The 20,849-nt window shown below is 35.3% G+C and overlaps 3 protein-coding genes and 1 pseudogene across 3 annotated transcripts; 2 read left to right on the forward strand and 2 right to left on the reverse strand.

The window, feature by feature from the left end:
* Nucleotides 1-7,544: 7,544 nt before the first annotated feature.
* Nucleotides 7,545-8,716, reverse strand: LOC149400298 (protein yippee-like At4g27745). Its single transcript, XM_089612270.1, has 2 exons — nt 8,109-8,716; nt 7,545-8,022 (listed from the first exon to the last, which is right to left on the reverse strand). The coding sequence occupies exons 1-2, from the start codon at nt 8,202-8,204 to the stop codon at nt 7,789-7,791; spliced, it is 330 nt and encodes a 109-aa protein (XP_089468396.1). The 5' UTR covers nt 8,205-8,716; the 3' UTR covers nt 7,545-7,788.
* Nucleotides 8,717-9,280: 564 nt separating this feature from the next.
* On the forward strand, nt 9,281-11,389 carry LOC149400299 (protein FAR1-RELATED SEQUENCE 5-like; annotated as a pseudogene).
* A 3,822-nt stretch (nt 11,390-15,211) lies between these two features.
* LOC149400300 (uncharacterized) lies at nt 15,212-16,613 on the forward strand. The gene is made up of 4 exons (XM_089612586.1): nt 15,212-15,342; nt 15,457-15,613; nt 15,696-15,786; nt 16,198-16,613. The coding sequence occupies exons 2-4, from the start codon at nt 15,500-15,502 to the stop codon at nt 16,323-16,325; spliced, it is 333 nt and encodes a 110-aa protein (XP_089468712.1). The 5' UTR covers nt 15,212-15,342; nt 15,457-15,499; the 3' UTR covers nt 16,326-16,613.
* Nucleotides 16,614-16,639: 26 nt separating this feature from the next.
* LOC149400301 (putative serine/threonine-protein kinase WNK4) lies at nt 16,640-19,509 on the reverse strand. Its single transcript, XM_089612585.1, has 8 exons — nt 19,402-19,509; nt 18,995-19,032; nt 18,672-18,899; nt 18,377-18,597; nt 18,125-18,282; nt 17,646-18,039; nt 17,247-17,438; nt 16,640-17,160 (listed from the first exon to the last, which is right to left on the reverse strand). Exons 1-8 carry the CDS (start codon nt 19,462-19,464, stop codon nt 16,781-16,783), a joined length of 1,674 nt encoding a protein of 557 aa, XP_089468711.1. The 5' UTR covers nt 19,465-19,509; the 3' UTR covers nt 16,640-16,780.
* Nucleotides 19,510-20,849: the final 1,340 nt, after the last annotated feature.

Raw genomic sequence — 20,849 nt, forward strand, 5'->3', positions numbered from 1 at the left:
AAATCATATTAACCATTGAGTAAATCATTCGTTTCTATGGTAAATATGACTAGTTAATCTAATAGTAAATACGATTTACTAATTATTTTCGTGAACAATCGAGGACTAAAAATCCGACAGTAAATCATATTAACCATTGAGTAAATAATTCGTTTCTATGGTAAATATAACAGTAAATCCGATTTACTGTTATATCGCTCTTCTCTTTATATCGCTCATCTCTTTCATTTTCACATCAGAGATGAAGACTAATTAATCTAGCAGTAAATACGATTTACCATAACATTTTCTAGTTAATCTAACAGGAAAAGTATCAAATATGAGGAAAAGTATGTCGGAGACGGAGTGGCCGACGTAGAAGCAGCGCTTCACGGAGAGAGCTTCGAGGAGTTCGACGAGCTTCCGATCCGACTGCCGCCATTAACTGAATCGCCTCCACCATCGTTAATCAATCAGTAAATACGATTAACTCTAAAATTCATTCACATTAATGGTTAATCAATCAGTAAATAAAATTAATACAAAAAATCCATTCACATTAACAGTTAATCAATTAGTAAATAAGATTAACACACCAAATTCATTCACATTAACAATTAATCCGCCGAATATTCGGCGCCGCGTTCGCCGAGACGCCGCCACCGCCCACGAACACCGCCATCGTCCCCCGACGCTCGCGTCTCACGCGTCCCTGCCACGCGCGCAGGAGCCCAGCAGTCGGCGGATGAAACGACGTGGCGTACCTCCTGCCACGGCCACGGCCGCGCCTCCACCGTCAGCGCCGTCACGTTGAAGAACTCCGGCGTCTCCAGAAACGACGTTCCCCACAGCACCGGATCGGCCTCCGGCGACTGGGAGAAGTCCCACGATGGCTGCGCCATGACCAGGAAGTGGTCGTGGCCGGTGCGTCGGGTTCACATGCCGGGGTCGTCGCGGCGGAGGAACCGGTAGAGGTCGATCCCGTGCTCGGCGCTGGAATTGGCGTCCGATCCGTACAGGTACCTCATAGCGTCCAGAGTAGCGTAGTAAGGGAGGAAGATGGCGTCGGCTTGGCCGGGATCGGCGACGAGGCAGGGATACTCGGCGGCGAGGCGACGGTTGAAGAGGATCTCTAGCGTTAGGGGATCTGTATGGAACCAGCTCCGGGAGAGAGAGTGGGTCTTCGACCCAGCCCGTGGTCGAGATCAGCCTTCAGCAAGCCGATCTCCACCGATTCGGAAGCCTCCGATCTGTGCGTGTTCTTCGATTTCCATGGCTGTGAAGGCGATGAAGGATTGAAGGAGGAGAAATGGCGATCGAATGGAAGAAGGTGTAATGTGGGAGACTAGAGGAATATGGCGTGCGATATAATTTGGGGGTAAAAGGGTATACTTGGTAACTCAAGTAAGTATTGGCTAATTCTTTAATAGAATTGATAGTTTGGCCAAAATTTTAACTTCCCTCTGACTCAATGGCTAATTCCTTACAAATCTCGAAATTAAAAGAACAATACAATATTTATTACAAAAAATTAGCCAAATAAGCTACCGAAGGTCTAAGAATTGCTAGATAGCCAATCTTTTATAATTTTTTTTGTAAATAACCACCTCAACTTATTTACGGCACTAAAAAAGATAAAAAATATTCAAAAACATTCCTGCCTATTTTGGGGTTTTTTTTTGTCTTTTTAAGTGTCGTAAATAAGTTGGGGTGGCTATTTATAGAAAATTAAAAAAAAATAGTTATTATACAAAACGTTATAAATCAAATGGTTATATAGATAAAAGACCCTATTTATTATTTATCGAAAAGCGAGTACCATAATATATTAATATATCGATGGAACATTTTATTTGATGTAATCAAATTACTACTATATTGATTTAACTAGTATAGAAGCTAGATGTCTTTTTTCCCAATCAGGAAAGCCATGATTTAAATGTCAAAATAATTTGTTGTACATGCTTCCACGTTCACATTCTCATGTTTTAGTGCAGGTATAGCTAGGGCCGGAGCCGATGTAGGTCTATGAGGGGTTCAAGCTCCTCCTTAATTTTTTTTTTTTTTTTTTTTTTTTACATTTTTTATTCGTTTTTTTTTAATTTACATTTTTTTACTTTGAAAATTTACAAACTAACGACCCTTGATTTTTTTTTTTTGCAAATTAATCCCCTTGAGTTTCACTTCTGGTTCCGTCCTTGGCTATAGCTATAATGATTCTAATTCATACTCATTTTTTTTTTATTTTTTTTTTGTTCTTGTACGTCAATATTGTTGCTTATTCACACAAGTCATAAGCATTATTTAATTATTACTCTTTTTTTAGATTACTTTAAATCATTTAAATTAATTTTGCGGCCGCTTCAATCTATATTTGTAAAGTAAACGAGGGCCTGCGCTATAATGTAAACATGAGAAGAAGAAAAAAAAGATCATGTCTAGAAGTATTTGACATATCCATATAGTTGGGAGTTTATTAATCGTAAAATAATTACTTAAATAATGTACGATATGCATTTCAAGCAACTACTTTAGGGCCCGCCAATATATATATATATATATATATATATATATATATATATATATATATATATATATATATATATATATATATATATATATATATATATATATATATATATAAGAAATAGCCAATATGCCCTCATCAATTTGTTTTATTTACATGCATAAATGAAATCCATTTAACTAAGAAATATGTGATGGCTTTTCTAGTTTTTTAGGGGTCACTTTCATATTGGTGTCTCATCAATTTTATTTTTTAAACATTTTCTACGTTATAGATAAACATAATAGTTTTTTGAAAAAAAATTGTTGTACCTAGTTAAATGATTACCTTCTATATATTAAAAGTAGAATTAATTACTGGAATGCCCCCTGAACTATGACCCGAGTCCACAATTGCCCCCTCATAAAAAAAAGTGATCGTCTGTTTACTTTTAATTCTTATTTCGTGTCGAAAACAGTCATTCCGTCTAATTTTTTTCTCATTCTGTTATGTTTTGAGGGTAATATAGTAAATGTAGCGATTTCATTTCTTTATTTCATTCTGTTATGTTTTATTTCATTTCTTTATTTCATTTCATTTCTTTATTTAATTTTTTTTTATCGAGAAAAAAAGTATGGGATCGATTTGTTCTCCGGAGCTTGGGCTGGATTTGAGACCGAGTTTCGTTCCGAAGACGATCAGCGATTTTCTCAGAGCCTCGTTGGCGATTGAAAATGTGACTGAGAGGGGTTCGAATCTTGAGGGTTATATCCAGAGAGATTAGTACCTGGTGACCACTCTCGTTGACGAGATCGGGATCGGCAGACCTGTTAAAGAAAGACCAACTAACTAACCTCATCTTTGACCAAAAGCTTCTTCCCAAAATCGATGAATTTACTTTGAACCTCTTTGTTCTGAACAAAAAATAAAAATAAACCCATTGAGGCAATCAGTCAAACAGGTTCTGGGCATATGCGAGGGAATAAGGTGTTCGTAAAGAACCGTGCTTTGAAACCTACCGGAGTATCATCGAGAAGCCTGAGAGGCTTCGAATTCAGATCCAAAGAAGTGTCGACATAGGAAGAGGAAGAGTAATCCATGACAGCCTCTGAAGTCCCTCTATTCAAATTCCAAGCACCAACAGCCTCAAATTGACCCAGAAAGTCAAGCATGAATATGTATTTCTATTTCTGTGTGTGAATTGTGGATATTCCCAGCTTCTTACTCGCAACTTTCAATGAAAATCCAGATCAAGGCGAATCGGCCGGCCTCGACTCCAAAATCCGAATCGGCCGGCCTCGACTCCAAAAAGGCGATGATGGCTCTGAAGAAGACAGTGTCGATGATCTCGTCACCACTGCCGGAGAACGACAAGACGATCGAGGAAGCAGATTCAAAACTAAACAAAGACAAGGAAAAAAAAAAGCAATCTGAAAACCTAACAAGAGAAATCAAATGATCGAAATAGAGCAATCTGTAAAAAAAACAAAACAGAAACAGAGCAAGATTTTTCTCATTTCCTCTTCCAATCTCTGGATATAACCCTCAAGATTCGAACCCCTCTCAGCCACATTTTCAATGGCCAACGAGGCTCAGAGAAAATCGCTGATCGTCAGAGAAAATCGCTGAACCCCTCTCAGCCGAATCTACGACAACCACAAAACCAGAGAGAATGTGTTTAATCTCGATTTGGGTATTTACCTCTGCAAAACGACATTTAAACCCAATTCCCACAAACCATATCAAATTTTCAGTACAGAAGCTACAACTGAAACTAATACTAAAAAAAGTAAAAGCAAATATTTTCTACATTTACAAACACCAATACTCAACGCGGCCATAAAGTCGGAGTTATAATACTGTACATGGTCAAGAGAGCCTACTGATGATGATAAATACGATGATAAATATGATAGATATGATAAATAAGTTCATTAAGGACATTTTAGACATTACACCAAGAAATAAGCTCACGTGGTAAAAAAACCGAGCAAAAACATAACAGAATGAGAAAAATTTAGACGGAAGGACTGTTTTCGACACGAAATAAGAATTAAAAGTAAACAGACGATCACTTTTTTTTATGAGGGGGCAATTGTGGACTCGGGTCATAGTTCAGGGGACATTCCAGTAATTAATTCTTAAAAGTATAGTCTAAATATTCAAATATTGAAAAAAATAGTTCAGCTCATGCTTACGTCTCTAAAATATGACGCTTGCATCTTGTTTTAATTTTAACTATTTTCCTAATTTTTAGATAATTTGGTAAGAATTTTAGCATAGTAAATTTAAATGTACTGTATGACTAATTCTCCCAATTTTTTTTAGGTAAACGGTAAAAAAGTTACAGCATTTATAAAGAACAATTAAATGTAAATAAAAATAATATATGTTTCATTGATTTGATCCCCCACTAATACTTTATCAACCACTCAACAACTTCGTTAAACATTATTAACTGATAAATCAGTAGTCAATAAACTACGTTTATAACTAATTACTAAACTTAAAATAGCATTGACTAAATATTTAGCTAATTATGACTCGTGTCTTTTGCTATTTGACATAAAACAATTCATCTTGAAATTTCAATAATGAAAACTTCCAATTAACTTCTTGTACTATTATCTATCTTTTTTTATATTTATTTATATTCTTGTTGAATACCTGTAATTTTGATTTTAATCATACAGCTCATCCGTTTCCCAACTAAAACAAGAACTGCATTGCATGTAATACTTTTGACAACAAAGGTTTTAGTGCGACATTGACTTGTTTGATCAGTTTCTATTAACTTTATATATACAAAATAATAGTGATCTGTTACATCTCTGTGTAGATAGTATCTGTCTAGGGTATGATATATTGGCAGGAGACATATTTGGTGGTATCAATCTGCAATTGCTTCTAGACAGACAATACAACTTGCAAAGTTTGTTTTATTATTTTACTGAAGATTCCAAATAAAAACATATAATAACCATGACAACCTGCTAAAATGCATATTGAGTCCTCCTATCCATACATTATTTGGCATCAACTTTTGAGAGTGCAAATCCTAGACAAAGTACACTTACTACACCAATATATATATATATATATATATATATATATATATATATATATATATATATATATATATATTTTTAATAGTTTTTATACACTCGCACTGAAATCTAAAATCCGATCTTGTGATATTCGTTCCTTTAGTTTAGGGCTCATAAAAATACCACGTATCAAGTTAATATATAATAAGTCAATTCAGAACTTCTTTCCACACAAAAAAGCAACGAAAAAGCAGGGCAATATTGTTAGCAATAGTAAAGTAAAAAAGAAAAGAAATAGGGCAGAATAAAGTGTAGATAGAGCTAGCTTTTATAGAAAATGATCCGCCAAAAAAAAAAAAATGAAAGTCGAAGTTTTCTGTCACGGGAAATTTTGTTACCTTTGCATAATATTGACTATTTGCAACCTACTATTTTCAAGGGATGAGCAATTCAACTTTCTCGCGTTTACAATGCAAGCAAGCAATACTGATAAATATGACAATTCATTAGGGAGATATGTTCAAAGTTCAAACACGTGTGCAATGATAAAAGCACAAAAAGACCAGGAAAAAAAAAAGTAAAGTTTATTAGCACTTGTTGGAATAAGTTTAGTTAAAGAGTATTCAATTCAATATTAATGGCCCATTTTGTGGTGAACATTTGAGTGAGACTCACACGTTAAAACTGAAAATTTTGAACAGATTCTTATTCCTCGTTATGAGAGGTATAAAATCAATTATTTATTTTCTAAATTCGAAGTTAAAGATTAATGAGAAATTGATGTTCAAAATGTGTTGAAAAACATTAAAATTGTGAAAGAAAAAAATAGGTGGGTTGTGAATTAGTGTTCACTTGCAAAATCTCATATGAGTAACATATGTAGATTTTGTCGTGCTTATAGCATTTTTCTTAACTAAGGATTAGTTTTTTTTCGATGGTCTCATGCTCCATCATCATGTCAGAATGGGTTGGGCTTACTTGTGATGTAAGTTTATGGGCCAAATTTTCTTCGTGCGAACTTATGGGTTGTTACAGTGCACTAATGGACTGAATGTTTTTTGTATGTCCAACAACCATCAACACGAAGTTATGACATTTAGTTTCGGGACATTTACTTAACTAGGACTAAATTAAGGGATATTTCCATTTTCCTATTTTTTTAAAAAATTTACCAAACTAGGACTAATAAAAAAAAATTCGTTTTTTTCGATGGGATGAACGGGAAAATAGAAAGAAAGAGAAAAAATAAGAGATTTTATTGGGAAGATTGTAGGTTGGTAATTAGTATGATGGTATAATAGGTATATTTTTGTGTATCTCTCATTTGACTTTTGTTTGACCGGTCCTAGTTTGGTAAATTTTTGAAAAAAAATAGGAAAATGGAATTTTGCCTTAATTTAGTCCTACTTTTGGCAATTTTCCCATTTAAAGTTTCCGCATTGTGGGCCATAAAATTTCCAACTATTTATATACGTTTTAATTGATTTGTATATGTTCTTTATACATCTTGTACGTCATTGTATCCTAAGAGTCGGTTATTCATAATTTCTCAACTCTCGATGGTAGAATAAAAATGCTTTTAAGAAATCCTCAAACTGAGTCTCAATGTTCTCCGTTTTCTTTTTTCACCGGTTCTGATTTTTGTATTTCATGTCTACATGTATAATTTATCAATTTTCTCATCTATTTGCAAATATATATGGCTGACAATGTTCATAGTCTTTTTTTTTTTTTTTTTTTTTTTTTTTTTTTTTTTTTTTAATAGAAGATATCAAAAGATAAATTTGTGTATATAGTTTATCACTTGAAAATTTTGATTAAACGAGTCTCTGAAAATTTATGTATATGTTAACCTATGTCGAAATTCTTTCAATTTTTTTTACAAAATTTCAAACGTGTGACCTACGTGATTTTATGGTTTACGGTTTAAAAAAAAAAAAAAACAAAAACAAAAACACTTAGTTCATCTAAAAAGTGATCACTTTTTTATTATCAAATTTAACAAGATCATCATCAAATCAATTACATTCATGTTCTAAAAACGAACTTGGTACTCATGTTGTACATTTGAGATTATGTTTTTTAAAAAAATTGACCAAAGTTTGGTAAATTGATAACAAGTACTGCTAGATTTCCAAAGTTGAGGGATTAACATTGCAAAAAAAAAAAAAAAAAAAAAAAATTCAACTTACAGACTAATCTGCTAAAGCGCTTAAAATATAAACACCATATACAGGTACAAATAAACCTATAGAATCAATGGTTTTGATTGGTGAGAATGATCTTAAACTTTTCAAGGATGAACCTTCCTTCCTTGTACTTCTGAGACTCTTCAAAAGCCCTTTCGTACTTCCATCCCAAGACCTCGTGGCAGTCCCGGCACCGAACATCGCACACCGTGTGAAGGCCGGTCATGAGTTGTCTGTCTTGTCGCGGCCCTAAAACCACGTTCATCGCGTGGCTGAACAAATAAGCTCTTCCATTGATCGACTATATATATATATAATTATACATAACAAGTCAACTATAAGAATAGAGGAAAATTACAAGATAGATTTGTGTATATAGTTGATCACCTGAAAATCCTTGGAAAGGATATCGTCGTGACGTGACACGTGGCTGTTGCACTTGTAGCAGCTGTACAGCCTAGGACCCAGTAAACCCTCCTCCATTGATGAGCTATGTTAGTTATTATAGTTGCCAAAAAGGGACACAGATTGTTCTTATATTATGATCAGAGGCTGCTATATATTATCGATTGATTCATTCAAACTGTATATTGATGATTGATTGATAGATCAAGTCCTTGTTGTGGGGGCTATCAATTTTAATATTGGGCTCGAGTCTGACCGAGAATATTTTTTTGGTGAAGAAGATGATTGATTGAGTGAGGATTAGAAAAAGAAGGGAAGAAGGGAAGAATAAAGTGGTCTGAATGAATATAAAAAAAATATATGATCAAATTTTGATTGACTAGGACAGGGTTTTCTAATTTGATATACCTCTTGATATAGCCTTGGAGATTTTTAAATTGTTGAAGGAGCACATATTTAAGAACAAGATAAGAGGGCTGTTAAGTCACATAATCCTTTTCAATTCCAAGAGACACAAAAAAAGTCGGCGGTGTTTGTGGAAAAAAAATGTTCACCGGTACTATTTTTATAAATGAATAAATAAAAACTCTTACAAACCTCATATTCTTGTGTGTCGTACGTTGGCTCTCATATTGGCCTCATTTATAGTTTTCGTTGTCGTTTGCACGCTTGCTGTATATGGGCAGAGATGACAATTTACCCACGAACCCACAGCAAGACCATACCGTAAGTCTAATCTGCATAATGAGTTTGGGATATATTATGAATAGAGGAAATAATGGTGGCATAAAGACCCAAAGTTTTCGTTTTATAATACTTAAGTTCCCAACGTTTAAAAGTGGTGGGAATAATTCCCAAACTCAAATAAATGAACCTCCGTTGCTACCTCGGACGTTTAAAATGGATGTCAAAAGAATGGACGGTAAGATGTAGTCCGGTATTTTAAATCAATTCGAAACCAATTTCAAAACAATTTAAAACGCGAATTTCATTAAGGATATTATATAAAAATAACATAAAATATATCAAATAGAAAAGAAATCCCATAAACTAAAAGCCCCAAATTCGAACTCAAATCCCTAATCCCAAATCATTGAATTCACCAAAATTGTAGACAGGATATTTGTCGACTGGTCGCTAGCATCGGAGAGACGATGTTAAGGCACGAATTTGAGGCGAGGACTGAACAAGAGGCTGAAGAGGCGGGGTTTGAACTGCACGAAGAGGAGTACGCAGACGGTGGAGATGATGAAGAAATTACGCATCCACAACAATGGTGGTCTAACGTGAATGAGGTCTGTAACGAGCAACCCGTCGGCGATGAAGGGTCTGACGATTTAGGGTCTGAGAGTGACCTAGACAGCCTATGCAGTGAGGATGAAGAGCAAGCCACGAAGCGGAGCAAGAAAGAGTACAACCCACGCTCAAATAACTCTGATTTCAAGTTCAAACTCGGAATGGAATTCCCTACAATGGATGATTTACGGTATGTACTGAGAGAAGAGTTCATTAAGGCTGATCGAGAATTCCGATTTGTTTTCAATAACAAGACCAAATTGCGAGCAGAATGTAAGGGCATTGGTTGTCCATGGGTCTTGTACGCTAGGGTGAAGGATCGAGATTCGAGTACATTTAGAGTGAATACTTTTATTGATAATCATAATTGTGGCATAGTTTTTTACAACAAGCTTGTCACAAGTCGGTGGTTATCAAAACACTTTCTTGAGCAATTCCGACTCAATCCACACATGGAGTATAGCTGCTTCAAAGAGATGACATCATCAACCAAATACACCCATGTCTCTAGCACTGTTTTCTATAGGGCGAGGAAGATGGCGAGAGAGATATTAGAGGGTAATGTGAAGAGTCAATTCGCTGTTCTTGACGACTATTGTAGACAAATAATTGCTACAAATCCAAGTATAGTAACTGAATTATGCATAGGTTTTGATGGATTGATTTTGTTCGGTTGTATAACTAATACAATGCTTATATGAATCCAGGTTCTACTGCTCTGCTCAAAACAACTCTTATCGATGGGAAGAGGGTGTTTGAGAGAGTATATATATGTCTCAAGGCATGTAAGGATGGTTTCAACAAGGGGTGTAGGCCATTGCTAGGATTTGACGGGTGCTTTCTAAAAGGTTATACCAAGGGCATGCTATTGGCTGCAATAGGTATTGACTCAAACAACTCTCAGTATCCTGTTGCATTTGCTGTAGTTGAGAAGGAAAATACTATGACTTGGACATGGTTTATGCTACTTCTTCAAGAAGATCTTGATGTTAGGAACACAACCGGGTTCACCATGATGAGTGACAGACAAAAAGGGTTAGAGAAGGCCTTGGAAGATGTCTTTCCAGGGGCAGAACATAGGTTTTGTGTACGTCATCTTCATTCTAATTTCAAGAAGCATCACAGTGGTTTGCTATTGAAACAATTGCTATGGGCATGTGCACGAGCAACCACTGTTCCAGAATTTAAACAACGAATGAAAGAGCTTAAAGATGAAGATGAGAAGGCACATGAATGGTTGTTGAATAAAGAACCATCACAGTGGACAAAGTCTCATTTCCGAGTGCACGTTAAATGTGACATGCTTCTCAACAACATGTGTGAAAGTTTTAATTCAGCGATACTGCCTGCAAGGGATAAGCCAATAGTGACACTGCTTGAGAAGATAAGGTACTGGATTATGTGTAGATTCGCTAGCAAAAGGAATGATGGTCAGAACTCGGTGCATGTAGTTGGTAAGAGGATTCTGGCTTTTATTGAAAAATTAAAAAAAACAGCACGACATTGTATGCCAACACCAGCTGGTAATGGCAAGTTTCAGGTAAGTTTGAGTTAATACTAGTTTATTATCTCATTTGAGTGGCTGTATAATTATTTGTATTCTCATTTGAATTAGAGTGAATACTTTTATTGATAATCATAATTGAGTGGCTGTATAATTTTTTGTATTCTCATTTGAATTGTTATAGGTTATGTTTCTTGGGGCCGAGAGTTTTGCTGTTGACTTAAGAGCAAAGGAATGTACATGCCGACTTTTTCAGTTGACTGGAATTCCATGTCCACATGCATTGGCATGTATCTGGTCTTGTGGTTTCAATCATCTGGATTACGTTGACGACTAGTATAAGAAAGATGCGTACGTAGCAGCATATTCTGGAATGATTGAACTAATGACAAGTCCAGATAAGTGGCCAGACACAGGTTTGAATCCGATACTGAACATGAAAGTAGCCTTAGTTTTTTTATAACCTGTTTTCATTGATTGAAAATACCATTACATATTGCCCATACACAAAACACACAAACAGAATCTTCATTGACCAAAACATAAACTACACTGATTGCCCATACACAATCACAACCACTACACTAACCAAAACAACAACCAAAATAACTACATAAACTAAACTCCATTGAAAGCTTTGACATGTACTCATTGCTTCTTCTTCTTTGCCCATCTTGATTTTTTCGATTTCGAATTCCAATTGGTTTAATCGTCTGAGCAAACCGGGAATCACTTGCTTCGATCTTTCGCAAATTTCTGGGTCTAGCCACTGAAAGTACTTGCATCCAGACTGAACATGAAGATAAGAAGAAGAAAATTCAAAAATTCAACCCAGGAAAATTCAAAACCAAGCCATTTGATACCAAAACCAAGCCACAAAGTTCTCTCGGCAAAAAAACAACCCAGGAAAATATAATCCAACATCGTTTTACTTACCTTACCTTTGTAGCAACCCAGAAATCGCCTCCCGGGATTCAAATCAGTCCATGAAGTTCTCTCAACCACTTCTACGCCACATGAACATATTCGACCCTTAGCCCGTGAAAATTGGATCTTCGAGGTCATTTTTTCATGACTGCGTGACTGTCATCGACCCAAGTTGCTGCTACCACTGAAGAACGATGAGTTTCCATCTTCCATGCTCCTGAATTTATGGTTTCGAAGGACAAGAAAATCGCGAGAGAAATTGGGGATTTAGGGTTTTCTAATTTGGGATTTCCTTTCACTTTCGAATGTTTTGGTGTATTTATTCTTTGCTTTTATTTCTTTTATTTCATTTAATAAACTTATTATTTTGTAAAAAAGATATCAATTACACACGATTCAGCCACGTGTTTTGACATCCATTTTAAACGTCCGAGGTTGTAACGGAGGTTCATTTATTTGAGTTTGGGAATTATTCCCACCACTTTTAAACGTTGTGAACTTAAGTATTATAAGACGAAAATTTTGGGTCTTTATGCCACCATTTTCTCTTATGAATATAACATATGGTATAACTTGAAAAATTTGTTGCAACTTCTTTACCATAGTTCAAGTTTTATTTTATTAATAAAAATAATTCACCAGATCTGCAATAAATTAATTAATCAATCAAAGAGTAAATTAATTTATTGTAGATTTGGTGAACTATTTTTTTAATAAAATAAAATTTAATTTTTTTAAAAAAAAGTGGGTTATTAAACTTTTAATATAATTACCTCGTATAACTACGAGGTCTATTGTCTACCCAATGCTATATTTAAGATTCAAATTCAATAAATGCCTCAGTTTTATTATACCATTGTATTTATGCTAAAAATGTCGTGATTAACAGTTGTCTCTAGAACAGTCGAAATCATTATTGCTACAGGCGTGTCGATATTTGTATAGGCACATATACTCACATTTGTATAGTAGTGTCTAAGTTATATCTTTCGCGAATTTTCTTTCTACAATGCCACAAACATAGGTGTCAATTGCACCGAGTTTGTGACCAATATTGTGTTTTTAACTTACACATTACTAGATATTATTATATTGATGATATGATATATCTTGTCACATAACTTGTTCCAACATATACATATTGATGACATTCTCACTATAAGACTGCGCTTTCTAAAAAAGCGTCGTCTTTTGCGAAGGAAGCGCTATGAAAATTTAGCATTTATCTTTCATTATCGACCCATTTAAATAGTTATCATGTCCACTGAAATTGATTTACAGTCAACAATAATAATTTCTCATTTTTTTTTCACTTTGTGAATGTGAATCTCAAACAATAATCAGAGCATGTGAATAAAACTGTCGCAACAAAAATTACCAATAACACAAAAAAACATAGCTAAGAAGAAAATACACACTGAACAAATTTGACAGAAGTGTTTACAAAAAAATGTAAAGAATAAAAGACAATGACTCTCTAAAGTATTCAAAAGTAAGAAAAAAAAGAGCATGTAGTTTAATAGCCAATAAAAATAATCATGTTAATTTTTGAAAATAGCCAACGTTTGCAAACTTTTGGAAAAATAACCAAACAGCCTATGTAGCATAAGTGATAGCTAATGAGAATTACTTTTATGACTTTAGTTTTTTAAATTCGTCACTTTCTCTCTATTAGTTTTGAATTCGTCGCTTTTTCTCTTCTGTTTTTTTCCTACATTTCGTTTTCATAAAAACTTCAAAATTCCATATATATATCTCATATGAACTCGAAATTGAGTGAATTCAAATCCTACGGATTCGTGGCGTCGAGATCTTCAAAAATAGATCCATTGTGTTTGATGAAAAATCATGTTTAATGCATCATGTTTACGTGTGTTTGTAATGACTTTTCCATAATTATTCAATAAATTATCATTTATTTCCAGATGATTTTAGAAAATTTTCAGTTATTTTCATATCTAAGACAGTAACATGATTTTTGTACATCTATGGCATTAAAAAATATTTTTCATCCAACACAATGAGTCTATTTTTGAAGATCTCGGCACTACGAATCCGTAGGATTTGGGAATCACTCAATTTCGAGTTCATATGAGATAGATATGGGTTTTTGAAGTTTGAATGAAAAAAAAATGTTTGGAAAAAAATAGGAGAGAGAAAGTGGTGAATTCAAAACCAAAAGAGAGAGAGAGAAACTGACGAATGTAGAAAAAAAAAACCATTAAATTGATTCAAGGACACTTTTGGAATTTTAGCCCATTATTCTCACTGTCACCTCATATATTTGGCTATTTTCTCATAATTTTCTAAACGTTGGTTAAATCCCAAACGTTAAGATTAAAATGATTTAGTTAGTTACGAAATTCAAACAAAAAAATAGAAATATATCCAGGTTATCCACTGAACAGGCGGAGGTTACTTATAAAGCCGCTTCTTCGACCTAAAAAAATCAAAGCACAAAATCAACTTTTATCATTGTTTGTTATTGAGTTTGAGTCTATCTTGTATGATGTATCTAATATATTGTTCATCTTTTTAGCAATTAGGAGGTTTAATATTTATGGAGAGGCCAATATAAACATGCATAGATTTACAACGTTTGTTCTTTCCACATACAATAAAGTCATTTGGTTTGATGACATTTCTACCCCAATAGAGTCTGTAATCTCAGCCCAAGAACATCACATAGATTGACTATATTTCATAAAAATAAATCACACACACGAACAACTATTAGCACGAAGGACAACCACTGTACAATTCAAAAAACAAACTACCGTAAAAGTAGCGACAATTGTGTTAGGAAAATATTACTAAATTATATTTGCGGGATTAAATTGACAATTATATATGAATTATTTATTTGAAATTATTTCAAAGAAAACTAATCAATTATAATCGGTAGACAATAATTAAAAATAACAATTACAAGAAGTTAAACTGGACAAAAATCATTAAATCAGTTCTAATAAAAAAAAATATGAATGATTAGAGGACAACTTTGTGAAGACTTGGTTTATGTGTACTCAAATGAGAATAAAGGCCTTTGTTTGTATGAATGAAGAACTAAGCACAAGGTCAAAAACAAAATATTGGAAATTGATACTTGATACATTTTTATAATTTTTTGTTATTTAGTAATTTTAGAGAAATTTTGGCACTTCTTTCCAATTGATTATTTAACTAAAAGTATAACACCCAAATCATATGCGTTGAGGGATTTAATCTACGATTCCATTTGAGTTTTGAGGCAGATCAGTAACGCGACTTTTATGAGAGAACGCTGTCGGGTTATAACCAAAACCGAGCGAGAGAGCTTGCGGGTTCGGTTCGGTTTGATTAAATAACAACCCGAATTTATCCGGATTTTGACAGGTCAGGATGTCGGGTTAATCCGTGTTCTCCTGAATAAACCCTACAAGTACAAAAACTACGATCTTCCCGCTTTTGCTGGATCAAACTTTAAACTCACTCACCTCGGTTTCAAAGGTAGAGCTTTTATTTTTGTCTGTTCTTTTTTACTTTTTATCTAATAATAAACAAACTCGATGAGTATATACCCAACACAAGCACAGACAATCGATCAAAATTTTGATTTTGCAGATTAAAAACCGAAAGGGGGATTAGTTAGAGGTTTGTGGCGGTGATGGAGTTTTGTCCGACTTGTGGGAAGATGTTGCAATTTGAGTTGCCACATATGGGTCGATCTTCTAGATTCTTCTGTCTCTCGTGTCCCTATGTTTGCCCATTCGAAGCCCGGGTATTTTTTTTAATTTACTTTTTCTTCTTCTTGTTGTGGTCAATTTTTTGTGAGTCAATTTTGTGTGATTTGTGATTTGCAGGTAAAGATAAAGAGGAAACAACGTCTTGTTAAGAAAGATGTTGAACCCATCTTCTCACAGGACGACTTGAACAACGCACCCAAAGCTGAAGGTTCTTCTTTTTCTTTATTTTCCACTCTTCTCTTCATTGTTGGAACTTTATTTTATAAGTTTTTTGGGGCTTACTTATGATGTTGGAAGGCATTGACTTGACAAAAAAAGTTTGTGTTTGTGATTATGACGTTAATAGTAATACTACTTATCTGATAGAATAAAGAAAATGAGAAGAAGCATGGATTAACAGTATATCGATGACTTCAAAAATTTTGTGTTGAGTTGGGATTTGATTCCGAAATCAAATGGCTAAGAATAATCAAAGATTAAACAAAAGACACTTCCACTCCTACACTAACAAGTTTTTGTTTTTTTTAGCTTATATGCTTTTTTGTGCTAAGAGATTGAGAGCATTTTCAGGATGAAATCAGATTTGTATTGATTTTTGTTTTCTTTGTTGTTGTGACAGTGACATGTCCAAAATGCGGCCACGGAATGGCAGCGTATCAGACGATGCAGACTCGATCTGCGGACGAGCCAGAGACGATACTCTATGCTTGCTTGGATAAACATTGCAGGCACACTTGGCGTGATTAGGAGGCCTCGTTAGATTTTTGGAATTTTGTTTATCTGCTTGACATGCTTCACTGAACCTGTTTCAATTTTTTTTTTTTTTTTGCACTTTCATTTTTTAATGCCAGTAATGTGACTTGAAAATAATATCTTATTTAAATGAGCGAATTAAAAAAAAAAAAAAAAATCACCTTATTCGTGTTTCTTTTATTCTAGAGCGACCAGAGTTGGACTCGTTAGCCTTGCATTAAACTCCTTTGGAAACTATTAGGTGCATAGAACCATTGCCGAGCCAAAAGCATGCATTTCCATCGACCAATTTCGTTTATCTCGACTTGAGGCCAAAGGCTATATTGATTCCATTCCAAGCAATTAAACCAAAGTACGGCACATTGAAACAAGCTATCCAAGAGAAAAACAATATAATCGAAATGAGGGGGTTCGATTCGAACATTGCGCAAACCGAAGAAAGAAAAAAACTAATGAGCAGCGAGCTTCTTCTCGGCCCATTTCTTTCTGGTGGCCCTCAAAGCTTCCTCTTTCTTCCTGGAAAGCTCTTCAAACATCTGCTGAAACTGTGCCTCCACGGAAGCCACCTCCAACGCCAGCTCATTATCTGGGTTGGTCTCTGACGACGAATCGCCATTTGTCGGAGCCGAAACGCTGCACGTTCTACTCATAGCCGCTGACCCGAATTTCCCCTCGTAGCTGCCGATCCCTAGATCGCTAGCCACCGATTTCAATTTGTGATCGCCGAGACTCGGATTCCCAACTTCCATAACCGAAGCGCACCGGCTCAGGCCGTTACGGCTTTCGTTGACCCAGAAGTCAAGGAGGAACGGGTGTTGCGAATCGTGGTCTACAAGAATCAAAACCCAACTCGGCAATTGGGTTATGGAAAAATCGAGAGAAAATTGAACTGATTTGAACAAACAAATGAAGTACCTTCCTTGGACGAGGAAGCAATGGACGAAGGCTTCCACCTGGGAAGAAGCTTGAGAATCAAGTAATCTATGAGCTCGGCAATGAAGGCCACATCGTGGTCGGCTAGCTCTAGTTGCTCGACCATCTCGGTTGCAATTGAAACTGCGGTATCAGTTTTGAGGTAAAAGTTGAATTGTATGTTTTTCGCTTGACCTGCAAGTAACAGAAACCATACATTCAAGTATCAAATACAAACGAGTGAGCTTAAAAGAGGCCTTAGCGATTTATTAGCTCGTTAAATGGTCAGATAGGTTGAAAACATCATAACTATACAGTACTTGAGAATAAAATACCCAGAAAACCCAGATGCTGCGAAGAGCACATGAGAGAGACAGCCACACAACAATGGTTTTCACTCACCAATTTGATCGGCGAGGCGTAAGGTCAGCGACACAGAGTCGTCGTCGTTCTTCTTTCCTTTTAACCTAAACTCATTGTTGTTGTTCGTTCCTTGGAATTCCAAAACACGACTCCCTCGGCTGCTTCCCGAGGGGCTGCTCAGAGGGATCTGCATAAAGCCTGAATCCGAGTCAAACGAGCGAGGCTCGTATTTCGGTACATTCACTCCTTTAAAGCTCAGATTATGCCTCAGCACGCGGTTGGGGTTCGGTTCCTTCGGGCTCTCCACTCGAAGGAAAGGATCTCTGAGAAGCATCTTTGATGATAATCTCTCAGAAGCCGGAGCCAGGCATTTCTCAATGAACTCCTTGACTTCTGGGTCATTGATCTTACCAAGACCCTCGGGTTTAATTCCCTGCAAAAGAAGCATATTTCAAAGTTCAGAAACAAGTAAATGGATTAAAAAACAGTAATTTTTGCAGCCAAAAAAAAAAACTTACTGAAGAAACTTTCCTATAGATTTGAGCCGTATTTTTGCATTCACAGTACGGGTAATCAGAAGTGAACATCTCAAGCATGCACATTCCGAAAGAATAGACGTCAACTAGTTCATTATAATTCTCGTCGTATAGCTCGGGGGCCATGAATTCAGGAGTTCCTAACAACATTTGTTCGAATTTTACCATATTTGATAAGGCAATTTAACAACAAAACAAAATGCAATTCAACAACAAATGAAAAATGGCTGGTACCAATCACGCTCTTGGCAGTCTTCTGCTTCATAACAATGGCCAATCCCAAGTCTCCGATCTTAACTTCACCGTGATGGCCGTTGATGAAGATATTGTCACATTTCAAGTCCCTGTGAATGATCGGCGGATTATGGCCGTGAAGATAAACCAGACCCCGAAGAATTTGTCTCGCCCAATTCTTTATAGCCTTCATATCGATACTCTTGTGCTTTTGTCGGTACCTGAACACAAAAATAAATAAATAAAAAAATAAATATAGAAGGTGAAACACAAACTAGTGAAATTAATAACATACTGTCTTAGGCTCCCAGAAGTGAAGAGCTCGGTGATGATGTTGATCGTCCTCTGCTTCTCGTCGACCCATGAATTGAAGAACTTGATGATGTTCTCGTGCCTCAGCGTCTTCAAAAGATGAACTTCCGAGTGAAGCTTCGCCAAATCTTCCGGCCCACGAACCACGTCGTTGATCCTCACTTGGTTCCAAGCAACTTCGATTCCATTTACTTCATCAAACGCCTTGTAACTGCCGATTCAAATGATGAATATAAGCAGAAGAAAAAAAAAACCATAACAAAAAAGTAAATTATCGAATATAAACTTCCGAGGTTAGAAACGTACACAATCTTAAACGTGCCTCTGCCCAAGATTTCGCTGTACTGTCACACAATACAAAAGAAAAAAGAAAAAAAGATAATAAAAAAGATATATACCTTGTCAGGCAAGTTATTATTGAGCCATCATAGCCAATAAAGTTATTCATTTTATACTCTTGATTTGCAGAAACGTAAATCGAATGCAATTAGTAGCAAAAGTATCCGCCACAAAATCCTACATTAAGAACCAGATTTATCTACAATATTGGTATAGGCTTAGCAACATGTGAATAACAGAGTTCGAAAACAAACAACACCAATAAAATAAAATAAAATAAAATAAACACACAATTAAAATTCAATCAACAGAATGACAAATAATGATGATTATAAAAATTCATTTGACAACCAAGCTATATACAGACATAGTACCCGAATGTATCGATTGGTCGGGTCTCTCTCAACACAGTCGGCCTCGGATTCTTGAGGCTTCATTGTCGTCTCACACGTTCCATTTCCCAAATCAACGACCTCGTTCGTTTTCATTTCCTGCAAAACAAAACCAAACCAAAAAGGAAAAAAAAAAAAAAAAAAAAAAAGAGAAGAACTTTTGTTGGGTATAAAAGCCGTTCCGAATTTTCAGATAGGTCGGTTGTTCAGTTCTTTTGAGGCAACGGAAATTGTTAAATAGGAAGACGGAGAAGAAGGTGCTAGAGTAGGCTTCGAAATCGAAGAATCGACATTTCGCGACGGAGTGAGATCAACGGCGGAGAACAGAAATCTTCGCCGCCGAAAAAGAGTTTGGAAAAGCGGTCCCCACGGGAGACGAAGAGTAGTTGTTGGTTGTAGCTATCGAGTCGATCCCATTTCTCATAAACCAATTTTTTTTTGGGGGCAAAAAGGGAAAAAAATGACGAAATCCTAAACAAACCGAAAGAAGCCAAAATTAGGGACAGTTGATGAGGGAAAGATCTTTAAAAGAAAAATATCGCAAAAAGTTGGGGGAAAGTGACGGCAGAGAGACCCACGAGAGTCGCGTAATAAAAGCTTGGATTCCTAGAAGAAAAAAAAAAATATATATATATATATATATATTAAAAAAAATTAAAAAATGAATTCTTTTTTCCAGCCTAAAAAGTAGAAATAAGTTAAAGTGTGAATTTGAGATAGCTTTTTAATGTGGAAAAGGGGATATTTAAAAGAAATTATATCTTCATTTTTACATGTGGTGAATGATAAAATTGGTAAGAAAATGATTAAATTTGATGAAGATTGAATATCGATCGCGTGATATTTGGCAGCAGCCGATTACGGGGGAAGCGTAATGTATATGGATTTTATTTAATAATTGGGGTCTTAAAGTGAATATGATTTTCGTTTTTTACGGATTAAAGTGAAAATGATTTGTTTAGATTTTACAGGAGGAATCCGATAGCATATGTGTATTAATAACCTCTTATTGATATTTCAATTTTATTAGTGTTAAAATTAGAAAGTTATGTCTAAATCCGGACATTGAAATCGGATGATAATGGAAGTTTCGGTTTCATTGCTAAATTTTCTTCCACTTGAGACCATAGAAGATGGCTAAGTGGTATGGAATCCCTACTTACAACATAAGTACGAAAATTATCAAAAGTATTTAGAAGGCTTCTTTTCACTTGTCTTCCACTAAGCATTTAGTATTTTTTTTTTTTTTAAGTGGACGGTTGGAGATCCAACAATCCATAAAATAGAGCCGTTTGGTACCGTTGGTGGGCTGAGTAAAAATAAAATAAAATTTGAATGCTCAACAATCTATAACGATAAATACTACATCATTCTACTCATGTTCTTCACAAATCAATCCATTTTTCTCGCAACTCTCTCGATCCACGCAA

The sequence above is a fragment of the Urtica dioica genome, chromosome 4 (assembly GCF_054948205.1).
Source record: "Urtica dioica subsp. dioica isolate 48M chromosome 4, U.dioica_male_clone48M_v1_H2, whole genome shotgun sequence".
Classification (NCBI taxonomy): Eukaryota; Viridiplantae; Streptophyta; class Magnoliopsida; order Rosales; family Urticaceae; genus Urtica; species Urtica dioica.

Excerpts from the sequence above, each read along its gene's own strand:
- LOC149400298 (XM_089612270.1), bottom strand. The coding sequence starts at position 8,204 with ATGGAGGAGGGTTTACTGGGTCCTAGGCTGTACAGCTGCTACAAGTGC. Across the intron at positions 8,023-8,108 it reads TCCTTTCCAAGGATTTTCAG|TCGATCAATGGAAGAGCTTA; the intron begins GTGATCAACTAT and ends ATATATATATAG.
- LOC149400300 (XM_089612586.1), top strand. The coding sequence starts at position 15,500 with ATGGAGTTTTGTCCGACTTGTGGGAAGATGTTGCAATTTGAGTTGCCA. Across the intron at positions 15,614-15,695 it reads TTTGCCCATTCGAAGCCCGG|GTAAAGATAAAGAGGAAACA; the intron begins GTATTTTTTTTA and ends TGTGATTTGCAG. Across the intron at positions 15,787-16,197 it reads CAACGCACCCAAAGCTGAAG|TGACATGTCCAAAATGCGGC; the intron begins GTTCTTCTTTTT and ends TTGTTGTGACAG.
- LOC149400301 (XM_089612585.1), bottom strand. The coding sequence starts at position 19,464 with ATGAAGCCTCAAGAATCCGAGGCCGACTGTGTTGAGAGAGACCCGACC. Across the intron at positions 18,900-18,994 it reads AGAGGCACGTTTAAGATTGT|TTACAAGGCGTTTGATGAAG; the intron begins GTACGTTTCTAA and ends TTGAATCGGCAG. Across the intron at positions 18,598-18,671 it reads ACTTCTGGGAGCCTAAGACA|GTACCGACAAAAGCACAAGA; the intron begins GTATGTTATTAA and ends TTTTGTGTTCAG.